This window comes from Aulonocara sp. 'chitande type north' Nkhata Bay, linkage group LG19 (assembly GCF_057382095.1).
Source record: "Aulonocara sp. 'chitande type north' Nkhata Bay isolate Kocher_YH1m ecotype deep benthic linkage group LG19, A_spYH_male_GT1.1, whole genome shotgun sequence".
Classification (NCBI taxonomy): Eukaryota; Metazoa; Chordata; class Actinopteri; order Cichliformes; family Cichlidae; genus Aulonocara; species Aulonocara sp. 'chitande type north' Nkhata Bay.
The window spans coordinates 22,607,568-22,620,656 of record NC_141362.1 but is presented as its reverse complement, the minus strand read 5'-3'; the positions used below and the strand labels follow the sequence as shown (position 1 = coordinate 22,620,656).

Genomic DNA, 13,089 nt, shown 5'->3' with positions numbered 1-13,089 from the left:
GGAGTCATGGCTTGACTGGTCAGTAAACACACCACAGAGAGTTAAAGTGCAGCAACAAAGGCAAAAATACACACTGTGAGTCATCTGACAAGACTTTTACTTTTGCCCATATTTAAAGCAATGTCGAATGTGCTTTAATGAAATGCTGGCTATCATTATTCAAAAGTGCTTTAATAGATATGTAGAGCTATTACATTGTCTAGCTATTTCTTTATCTACCAAATCAGTCATCTTGGACGAGTAAAAGCTGCCAAATGGTCCGTGACATTACATTTTGTTGATTCATAACAGCAGTATTTGGCTACTGGTGGAGAAGCAAACTGCTGATGTTAGTCCTAAATCTGCAGTTCGCTCCCCCCGTCCCTGTGAAAGAGGAGAAAGCCAAATCCTCATTCGCAATACAGGTAAACATCAACTCCACGGCAGGTACACATTAGGGCGGGTTTACTACAAAAGAAAGAAAAAGGGAGAAAGAAAAAAAGGAAGAAAAAAAAGCTCCTTTGATTCTGTGTTGGTGGAAAAAAGTAAATTTACACCAGTTGCTGTTCAATTTGGACCGGTGGACAATAAAGCAGGAGCCAGTGCCTAATAAGAGCCATGCCTGAGAGAGAGAGGGAGAGACACAGAGAGCGAGAGAAACCCAGTGGAGGTGTGTCTGCGTCTCGGCTCCAAGGTTCCTGCTAATAGACTTCAGCTCCCTCAGTTTCCCAATTAGCTGGTATGTAATGCTTGGTTTATGAATTCATGTGTAGATACTAAGTGTTAGAACATGTGTGAACATGTACAGTGTGAATGCATATTTACACATACATGGCATTGTATGTGTACGGCAAAGATACAAGCTGTGTGTGTAATTATCACGCCAAATAAACAGCAACTACCTGTTGTTTATAAATTCATATACTGATTATAGTGGTGATTTAAATTAATTTTTAAAAATCCCCTATTTAAGACAGAAAGGAATCAGATTACACTGACCAATTCCCAGCCAAAATCTGCCTATCAACGTCAACACATGGCGACACAAACAGAAAACAAACAGATAAACCTGTCCAGTTTTAGTGCAGCTTTTACCACTTTTTAAGGAAGCGCATTACAAAGCAAATAGTGAGTGCACTTTTAACCCTGACCCTGTGTGAGGATGGACAGGCAGCGCTCAAGACTTACCTGTAATAAACCCCAATAGCTTCCACACATGACCATAAATCACACGGTATGCCTTCAAAGTATCGAATATCGACTAATACAACACCGCTCACCCCTGGCTTTTATCCCCCGTGCTTCCTTTTCTGTGTTCTGGTGGTGGCACTGCCTTTAAAGTGCAACCATCTCACTTTTTTAAAAGGCACGCCGAGCAATTTATTTACCAAGAAACTGCAGCCGTAAATGACAGAAAAAGCTGCACAATTTACGGACAAGTAGTGAATGGGGGTAGGGGGGCCCAGAACGAAGCCAGGGGTCTTGGCTGGGCCTGTGAAAGCCTATAAAGCTTTAGTAGTAGCCCACGACCTGTTTATGGCTGGCTGAGACGCTGTGGTGTGAGGCTCCTGATCACTCTGCAGCTCGTGACTGCTGCCGCTCTTGCATAACACACAAACAGGAGATGGTAACGGAAACAAGGCATTAAAACACTGCAAACAGATTCGGTGACATGGGCTTTATTCTGCAAGTCTCAGAAAGAAAAGGTCTGGGCCTTTTTTTTAAATAAGGTAACGAGGCAAAAAAAAGAAGAGTGACTTAAAAACAGAAAACATCTAACCTTAACATTGTGTGAGGAATAAATGGGTAAATGATGCATTTCATTTTCCACAAAACGTCTGAGGCTCTTGGCATTTGTCTTGGCCTGCTTAAATGTGGATTGCAGAACTGGCTTGGCATGCTGAGCTGGGGGACCTGGTATGCTCGGAACTTCACAGCATAGATGCAAATGCCCACCAAGAAGATTCAAGGCAGATGTGGACTGAAATGGCGTCCTTGTAAGTAGCCATTTGGTAAAGGTATTGCAGGAATTTTTTATTTTGAAAATGTGGCTCACCTCGTCTTCACCACATCGAGGGGATGCATCAAGCAGATCTCTACCAGACCTAAAAAAAGTAAAAAAAAAAAAAAAAAAAAAAGAACAGTCAAGATTAGTCACTTTAAAAAGAATAGGTAATTCGGTCTCTATTTTCCTTGCTTTCGTTTTTGTTCACTGCACTGATGACTGCTTACGAATGAAGATAAATGAAAAGCATTTTTTATCAGTCACTGGATGATTTCCAACGGTTTCAAGATTGTATTTCTGCAAATGCACTCCTTCTGCGTTCTGCACAGACTGTTTACCAGCATGAAACCAAAGCCTGCTCAAACATGACTGGTCAATACAACTGGACTACAAACAGAAACCAGACATTTCTGATGGTTAAGACAGCATTAAGTATGTTGAAGAAAGATTCATTGGCAGCATACGTTTGTCAGAAATGAGAGTAATTGAAAATTATGAGTTTGAGTCTCTATAGTTTCAAGTTGGCTTTCCAAATGCTCAGCAATTGCTACTTAGTCTAAACTGAGCATATTTAGGTTTGGGACAGTCAACCCATGCACACAATTTTTTTTTAGAGATTTTAGTAAAACATAACTAAATGTGAATAAAATAATAAATAATCTACAAACAGTGATAACGTGACAAACGTTTATCAGTCTATTTTTTTGTTATGACTTTTTTGTCAGTCTTCTGTTTTTGTAAATCACATCAGTGCTGTGAGCCAATCAAATCTTCCACATAGATCATGTGAACTTGTAGATGTATGCGAAATCTCTGTGACCATCAGATAGCAACACAGTGTGTGTGACAGTCACCCTGTAAACAATCTGATAAGAAGCTTGTTTAACGTCTAACTGGGGAAAAACAGTGAATGTTCGTTCATGTGATATGTTTCGCTTTCATTTTAAACCCATTTAAATTGGAAAGTTCTGTAAAAATTACATTTTTTCATGTTTCTACCAAATGGTTTTGAGGTGCAACCCATGCAAGTCCAAGCAACTTTACATAAGAACCTCATCATCACTCTGATTATCACTCTGCCTTTTGGAAACAGCAGCTACTTCAGTAATTCTCAGTTTTTTATGCATTGGTCTGAATGAGAGATCCGGCAAGACTTCTTTTTCTGTCCAAAAACCCTCTGAGTGCTGAAGCCACCGACTATATCACCCGTGCAAACCCAGTACATCAGCAATATGCCAGCAGAATCAATGCACCCGGGTGATCATTGAAAGGCTCTGAGGTTTCACACACATGCTAACTATGTGCATCTGTGTTGAAAAGCCACTGCTTTGGCACGGAGGCTCTCTGACTCAATCAGGATTTTTTTTTTTGAACTGGCGATTCTCACTGCATCCCTTTACTGGGGCTCTGAGGGCTTCCCTTGCAGATTCCACTGTGTGTGTACACAGCTGCTGTGCAATATGGGGTCTTTCTAATTTGCTCAATTAAACATATTGTCTATAAAAGCGTGTGTCTTCTGGGGTTTTTCCAGGGAAGTAATTATCAAGTGAAATACCACAGTAAAAATTACTTTGTCTACAGTTGCATCTTAATGTACGAATGGGAGAACTAAGAAGCACTGAACCAAGTTGCCAGTGGCAGAGAGTCAAACAAAATTCCATCTGTTACGGCTCAGTTGACCTGACTTTGGTTCTTAATGACACTGCGCTGGAGAGGTAAATGCAACCGTCCATTGGACAGATTGTTTTCTGTCCTCTCTATTAATAGGCCTGATGTGAAGACGAGGCACGTCAAATCTTTCAACGGGTAATCAGATTACATGATGAAACCAAACCTGCCTGTTTGCTCGATCAGCCTGTGCACTTTCTGGGAAGTGACTGAACATGCTCAAGGTGATTGTATTTTATTGTTCAGCACTTTGGTCAGCCTTGGTTGTTTTTAAATGTGCTTTATAAATAAACTTGACTTGACTTGACTAGAGGAGGAAGTGCAAAGGGGAAAAAGAGACAACTTCTTCAAACAGTGGACACTTGTGAGGAAGGCAAACAAAGATAAAGACATACAACTCTCCCCAACTCATTGTGAGCCTCTGTGTGATCTAAGTTAAAAGTAAAGCAGGAGTCGCATGTAAAATAGGGCCAACACCACGCCATAGTCAGCAGAGCAGGATTGCTCCCGCATTAAGTGTAATGGAGGGAAAATGCAAAACGTATTTTCGTGAATTGATGTGGAAATGAAATATGAGTTAGCCATTACTACTTGTATCATAACAAAAGGTGCTACTACATTTTTATGGCTAAATAAAAGCCCGTGTCTCTAGGTTGTAGAATGAGCAGAGATTAAAACAAACCAGAAATTACACTGAAAACAACAGAGCAGAAAATCTATTAGTAATCTATTATTTACATTCTTTTAAAACCATGGAATACATTTTGCATCTGTGCGTATCTAAATAGAGAAAAAGACGAAGATGCTTCTTTTGGCCGTTGACTTATTCACAAGAAGTCGACACAGCAGGCGGCTCGGCACATTTCATTTGGCAGATTTTCCCCCACATGCTGTTCCTGATGCAACCCCACAGGAGATGTGTGTCTCCTCCAAAGGGACGTGTAAACCATTACACTATGGTGTGACTATCTGTGCACATCTGAATACTTTACTAAAATGATTACTTTAGTTTTTCGGGCCTTGTGATCAACCTCAGATTACAGGAAATCTGTCATCCAGTTTCCCATACATGGATTAAATGTAACCCTAGACTAACAGAAAAATCTAATCCCTACTGAAAAACAACTTTTGATTTAGGACTAGGTTTAATCTATGTATGGGAAACTGGGCCTAAAGGATACATAATTATAACCAAACCAGTATAAGTAGATACTCTTTACCAACTGACAGGTCTGCCACAGTATGCAATTTAGGTACAGCAATTCATGAGGTGTGTTTCACTTCTCAGGGTATCATTATGTAAGTCTAAGTGCATTATGGACCACAGCGTGTCAGTTAGCAATGTATGCTGCTTTGTTCCTCCAAGATGGCAGTTGCAAAAGGATTAAGTGATGACGAGCACTAATGCAAAACTCAGCTGTGTTTGTCTGAGTATTTGTCTAACACCCTTGCAAACAGGACATCTGAAGAAGAGTTGATGGCAGATGAACTGACAGGCTGTGTGGACTTGAAGAAAAAAAATAAAGTTTGTGGCCATAATCCTAAACTGACCTCTACATGACATCTCACTCACACAGCAGTTTATTTATAAGACACTCCATAGTGATTTCCAGCAGTGCTGAAAAATCGATTCATTTGTATTAGAAATCAATTTTATATTAGCACATATAATCACACGGAAGTTTTCTATTTGTCAAAAAACCTGTAAACAGCAGCTACAGTAGTTGTATGCAACCAATTTGTGATTATTTTGATAACATATTTGCATTTTGGGAAAACTAGGTGGAATAAAAACAGAACAATGATGTGGCGTGTCCTCTCACTCAAAGTACAAAGAATACACTGCGAGAAAGGGCACAGCTATTACATAAGTGATGACAGGTCCACAAAAGATGCAAGTTGTTGCTGCAATAAATTCTGATTTATAGAGACTATTTTCAGAGAAGCAATTAATTCCAAACAATTATGTTAGACAGCTCATTTTTTTCCTGCTAATGTCCAATGGAAACACTTCATCAAACTGTCTCTGTGTAAAAAACCAAGTATGTAATTTCCTCGACATTCTCACACCGCTGTGCCCCAGTGTATCCTGCCTTTCTGTTCCAACTGCCAGTGCAAAATGCTTTTTAATCATACAGTGCGGCCATAGTGAACCCACACACTCTCGAGAGCACTTCACACTCAACAGTCTCTGATGCAGTCACCGAGCATGCTGAGGACGCACTAAAGGGATGATACTACTGAACTTTTCTTATATTTAGCCAGAGTTTGGCTGCAACTCTTTCTGCAATTGCTTCCCTCCTCCAGCTGCAAGGAGGAGCCTAATATTACAGTGACCCACCATCTGGTTGATGTTTATGGCTTTGCCATGCATCAGTGAGTTGCATATTAGAAAATTCCATTATTTAAAGGTTCTTTTATTTCTGATACACAATAGTACGGACAGGGCTTGTCATTCAGCACATTGCAGACACACATACACACGCGGAGGCGGACGCGCTAATGGCAAAGGAGTGTCTGGAGCGCAGCCATTTAGAGACACTTAAATATACGCCACCACACTTGTATTTCAGACACATGCATTCAAGGCTAAGATGCAGTGTGAAGGTGAACTGAGCAGTGGAAACAAAAGAGCTGGGCACAACATTAGGTGAATTTTATGCCCATCGCCAATGCAGAGTGGTGAAAAAGAGCTTTTATTTTGGCTCTCACATTCACCACATGTCTGAAAAACAACGAGGATCGGTGTTAAAAACTGCTGCATCACACCACAGTCAATCTTTTTTTTCCTACACAGTGCAGTGACTCTTTGGAGCAGAACCAACAAGTAGCTTCACTGGTAACACGGGTATTCAGACATTCCAGGTCGTCTGATAACTTGTCCAAAGAAAGAAGATCATACATCACACAGATGAGATGATTATCTTCATTGGTTTTGGCATGGGAATGCATACAGTTTGCTCCCACGCAAAAGTGAGAAAGAACAACAATAGCGCACCAGGGAATGATTGCTCAATGGGTGCAGGTGTCATCCATCTTGCCAAGACACACATTGAATGACTGTAATTCCCAGCAACCACAAGGAGAAGGTGCTTGGAAGCAAGATTTTCCTTGTTTAATGGGCTAATACTTGAAAGACAAACTAGCTGGTTATTTCTCATGCTTACTTGACCCAATGAATGCTATAATCTCAAACAATGGCTTAAACACTACTTTCTTAACAATATTTATAATATATTAATTATTTAAATTTAATAATAACTTATTTTAATTAGTTCTATAAAATACTGACACTTTGAAAGTTGTAAAGATGTCAAAATTATGTACACTTTGTTAGTGAAATATCATGAAGAGCACGAAGAGATTAAAAAAAAGGTGACAGATAAACAGCTTAGTGAATTTTTTTCTAATGCATTTTAAAACCGATCCAACATTGCTAATTGTTTTCCAAAACCAACGTATTACTTGGTTCATTGAGAGCCAGAGCAGAAAATCGCAGCTTGCTCTGTGGTTTCAAGGCATGACAAGAAGCATGAGTGTCATAATGACAAAGCGTCACCTTGCAGGCCGACTCGAGTTTTAACAAGGGCACCTGACTGAACCTGCAGGAAATATCTCATGCCTCCATGTCCTCCATTAATACCTTTCAAAACACATCGGACCTGGAATGCTAAACAAACCCTGCAAGGTGTTGCTCCACTGCAGTCACAAAGCTAACATGATATCCATCAGCAGCGAGGCTGGGCACGCTGATTTAGAAAATCAACTTAATTTTAAGCTCTTTTAAAGCAGAAAGAAGGGACAAAGGGACAAATGAAAGAAGAATGTTTTTGCGATCAGATAAATTAAAAAATGCAGCGGTAGAGATGATGAACTCATGGGAATCACCAGATAAGTAAGTCACGGTTTATTTTGGCTGCATCTTCACTTTCGTGCTATTTAACAAAACAAAACCCAATACACACACACACACACACACACACACGCACACACACACACACACACACACGCACACACACACACATATATATACGTATATATGTGAAAAATAAAATAAAAAAACAAGACAAATCGAGGAAGTGCATGATATAAATGTGACATAAAAGTGCCCAAATAACATGGGGTCTCCCTGTTTCGGTCAAGCCATTAAACTTTAGTTACTACCAAGTAAGGCAAACCATAGTACTGAAATACAGCCCTTGAGCCAAAGGTGTTTTCACAGAAAACAGCTGGTGTAATGGTTCCAAACTGATCACATTAAAACTGAAATGGAGTATAAACCATTTTCACCCAATCATAGCACAAGCTATCTGTCATAAGTGTATAATGATGCCACGGGGAGAAAGTGAAATGCCTTTCTAGAAAATAAACCTGTATATTACAGATAATTAAAAAGAGAGGTAACTAAAGTAGCCAAAAAGCATTTCTTCATTATCTAAAGGAATGATGAATAAGGAATCTTAGTGACTTTTTCTTCTAGGAATGGGTCATCTAAATCATATATGGAGAAACTTACTGCATATGAATTTATTTATTTAAAAGAAAGCTTAGTACATGTGGAAAAAGAAAGCCGAGAGAGTGAGCCTGAGAGAAAGACAGAGAGAGATAGACAGGGCTATTATGAGCTATTAATCACAAATATCACCAATCATGCTTCCTGTTGTGGGAGTGCAGAAGCTTCCCAGTTAAGTCCCCAAACACTCCCTAATTCTACACTTGAAAAAGCTCAAAGGGTGCTTAGAAAAACAAGCAGGGTCATCTCTAGTGACAGTGGGGGATTTATTTTTTTTTTACCCCCCGGGGGCTCTGACATGAAGTGCAGGCATTCACACTTTCTCTGGGTCTGAGATGTCTACTACATCATAAGGCACACACTGTGGATATTCTCACCAAAGTTAAGCCATTGAAGCTAAAATATTGGATCTAAAAGGTTCAGGATGTTAAAACTAGAATTAAGTCATTTCTCTCCTTTGTAAGACAAACAAACTGTTACATACATTTATAGACATAAAGTATCTTCCATGTTGCAGTGCGGTGGAATTAAAAAGGGCAAAACTGGGAATTACAATGCTTGTAAACACTTCAAATTACTTTTCAAATCTTTAAGAACACATTCAGAGTTTCACCATCCCAGATAATTTTTATGCAATTCCTCTTCTATGTTAAAATAAATAAGTTCTTAATAACAAATGACACATTTCCTGTCTCCTGCAGAGCCTTGGCATGCCCTGTTTGCAGGTCAGAAGCCATAAATGCACGAGTTGGCAAGAAGTGAGTGAAAAAAAGAATCCTTTCCCTTCACCTTATACTGCCGCCTTTTTGTGTAACAGTTGAGCAATTTCCATCAAATCAAACAGCTCCTTATTTTATTTATTTATTTTTCTGTTTTCTGGCCTTAATAAATGGTAGGAGGAAACAAACAAAGATTGCATTTATCATGGAATATGCTGACTAGAATATTACATTTGTAAATGATATATTGGTTATTCCATAAGTGTGCTGTCTCCAGTTTAGATTTATCTTGGAAGTCATGGCATATTTCCCCCACTGGCTATGCACAGGGAAAGCATGACTCTGTCTCTGTCTGTCAAACTTGAGATGAACTCTGCGATATTGATGGAAGTGTAAAGGTGAGTCAGGTGCATGTGCAGCTGACTGGGTCAACCTGAGCTGTCTGCCCTGACAGACAAACGATAGATATCAGTGTCAGTGTGAGAGCCTGCATCCTTCATTACTGTCACTGGTTTCTTAAAACCTGTGGTGACATCTTTTCTTTTTTCTCTACATGGCCATCTGTAGGAAAAACAATACGATGCAAATAGCTACACCGTGAAGGCGGAAGTGGCTATCAGGCGGAGAAGAAAAGGGTACAAAATGGATGCAAAACCTGGTGTAACTGATGTTTGACAGGAAGTGCTCCGTGTCCTCTCAGGGTGATTTCTTTCATGAGGATTGCTTTTTAAGCAAATTTTCTCCAACTCCTGCAGGACACCTGTCACCATCTAAATAAACTCTGTAATCCTCTAACAAAGGTTAGAGGGTGTGAAGTATGGCTGCAACTATAAACCCTTCAGGAGGTTTGAGCTGCTACATTGTCCACAGGAAACCAGTTGTTCCCCAACCTGTGGGTTGTGACAGGTCACGAGATAAAACGCTCCAACAGCAGTACTAAAAAAATTAAAAACATTTGACTATGTTATACTTGTTTCTCATACCATTAAACATACATTATTTTATTCTTTGTTTGTTACATTTTTAACATACTGAGACTTTTATTTCCGTCAAAAAGGAGAGACAAGTAGCTGCCGGAAGTATAGATCAGTATTTGTAACACAAACTCAATTGAAAAATGACAATACAATTGACAACAGAGCCACTAACAACTACAGTTCCTCTTAAACTTAAAAGTTCCTGAGCAAATTTAAGATTCAAAAAAGCTGTTTTACGTATACAGATGATTCATACATGTCATTAAAAAAATTAAAAGGCACAGTAAGTCAAATGTAAATGCACTGAATATTTTTATATGTAAAATATAAAATATGGTTAAATATAATCTCCAAACAAAGCTGTCATTTTATTAAAAATAAGCGGTAAGCGTAGCACGGGCAACATTGTTAATACGTTTCCTTGCTACTTCACTACGATCCTTAAAATCTGGGTATCAGTCATTGTACCATCTTGCTAAATTAAAGGAATGACGACAGAGGGGATATTTTATTATATATATATTATATACGTGTTTAGATTTTTCTAGGCAAAGAATTAGGTTTAATTCACGCAAATATTTAATAAAAGAAATACCGGGATTTGAACTTCCACCATTATGTATGACAGACACAAACGTCTTAAGGATATGTTTTTATTTCCGGAGGCTTTGCAGCCACCCATTTCATTCAACTGCCTCTACAAGCCCAGTGTAACATCTGCCAAATCAGCAGGTGAAAACCATGTAATTTTTAACTCAAATTATATGTCCGAGGCTCATCAAATGTTTTCGCTTGAAAACATTAATAATTATTTTCACATCTCTTTACACATCCACTTTGTGTACTTTCCCTAAAAATAACCTGCTGGTGCGAAACCTCAGATTAAGCCTACAGGTCAGATCTGGCCAGGAAACAAAGTGCATGCTTCTTGACTGTTGGTACCAGTTGATTTTATTACTATGTATTATAATATTATATATAAATTAATTTGTGACAATATTATTTAGACGTAAGACATGTCTTTAAAAAAAGGAACTACAGCATTAAGAGATTTCACTTTCACACCATCTACACAGAGCCTTGATAGAGAGAGATTACAGGTAACCAAAACAGTGCAAAAACATAAACAGCTCGTCCCCCTCCACAAACTCCTCTCTACCATCATGACTTCAGACAATAACAAAGAAACTGAGATGTTTATTTTCTGCATTAAGTTTATGCTACAGTGGATTTGCACACTGAAACTGATATAGCCCTGAAATGACTCTCTGGATCAAAATATTTGACTGCTGTTGTCAAATGTCCTCTGTTTTTAAAAACAACTCTTTCAGCCATTATGCAGGCTGGCATGTGTGTATACGAGGTGCTAAGCTTGTTTAGTGCACATTATGTCAGCCTTTAGACATTATTTTGTGGTCATCACCCCACATTGTTCTAGTCTGCACATGTTAAATAATTACACTATTACACAACTCTCCTCCGCCATGTAATGACACTGGAGAAGAAAATGAGCAGTAAGCACTGCTACCGAAGTGTTGAAGAGCAAATTGATTCTTAGCTTATACTTGTTCCCCTGGGGGTACCTCTGATGTTCTCATACGTTAGGTGGAATGACTTTTGAGTATTTTCTCTAATCTAAAAAGCCTGATATATAGACTGTCACTATAACAAATGGACTACGAGCTATGACAGGCCAGCTTCACAGTACACACTACACAATTACCAACTGTGCCGTGGGGAAGGAGTGAAAACTAGCTAGAAAGTAAGCAGAGAAATCAAAATATAAACCAAAACTTGTGACAGAAATTAAAATTAGGAGTATTTATGTGCAGGGTTTAAATCATTTCTTTGAACTGAATTATTTTAATGGCATCAGCTAATGAGAGCATGTTGACAGTGTGGAAAAAAGCGGAAATTAACTGGAAGGGCGCAGAACTGTGCGTGGATGGTGTACATTCATCTTAAGAAACAGCAAATATTGCATTTATTGAGTTAATCATTTAGAGAATAATTATCCTTGTTTGTTGATAAATGAAAAAAGTATTATTGCTGAACACAGTAACAAACTACATCCCTCATACCTGAGATGGCAACAATGGCTAGAAATAACGCTCTTTGTTAAAAGCATCTTTGGATATCAATGGCTTTCCTCAGTACTAGTCTTACAGCAGAGTAATTGTTCTCCATCACTGAAGATAAAACCTGACCCTTTGTTATATAAGACACACCTACACACACACCACATGAACTTCTGCTTTTACAAAAATTGTTGCATAATTTTCACCCTCCGGTATAATACCTTTAAAAAGCTGTACTCTCGCACACACTTCTCTGCTTTTGTCTGTTAGAAAACAACCCCTATCAAAGCCAATTGGCTTAACTGGCAGTTGTGCTTCATTTGCAGATAAGTGGGCAAAAGACATGAGTCACTAGTTTGGCACAAATTCGGTGGAATTACCAAGGATGATTGGATCAAAAATGTATGACACCAGACACCAATGACTGCACCTGAATCAACTTGTGCACTGCCAATCAGATCGGCACTTCAACCATCTATGCAAAAGAGGAGCAGCTGCATCGGAAAGTTTCCTTAAAAGTGCAAATAAGGGAGAATTTCACTTGACTGCAATATATCAATTTAGCCAGTTACAAAGCTTAAAATTTTGTCACCTGCTCCACTGACTTTGGCCAGGAGCTAAAAATTATGCTGAGAAAATCTATATATAATGATATAGCTTAAATAGATCACTTCATGGCTGAATTTTGAGTAAGCGATGACAATAAAACACATTTAATTAGCAACAATTTTATAGTTGCATATATCTAGCTTCTTCTGCATGGCTTAATATTTACACCAAAAAAAGTTGGGTTAATAATATGACCACATATTTTGGGATTCAGAATATTTTTAACTCTATTAATGTTTGAAATGTCCTCACACATTTTCATACATATAAAAATACATATATAATAGTGAGTTCAAAGTCAGTTCATATGAAACTTTAGCTTGGTTAGTTGGACGCTCAAATGATAAGGCTTCAAGGTTATGCGATGTAAGACAAATAGGATTGAAACTACTGGGGTTTTGCTCTGATTTGAGATGCAAAGTGGCACCGAGGGGGTTTGCTAGGGCTGACTAGATGCAGTGGTGCTGGGAAAAACATCACGACTACTTCCTAGACGAGAATAAAAAAAGTCGCTGCTGACTACAATTTCACAGCTAAAATA

At 38.6% G+C, this 13,089-nt stretch overlaps 1 protein-coding gene across 1 annotated transcript in view; it reads right to left on the bottom strand.

The window, feature by feature from the left end:
• The window catches only part of slc25a21 (solute carrier family 25 member 21), an 88,968-nt gene that overhangs the window by 26,881 nt on the left and 48,998 nt on the right, over positions 1–13,089 (bottom strand). The window contains exon 3 of the mRNA XM_086275154.1: positions 2,036–2,084. Within this exon, the coding sequence (XP_086131280.1) occupies positions 2,036–2,084 (49 nt within the window). The remainder of the gene's footprint in view (positions 1–2,035; positions 2,085–13,089) is intronic.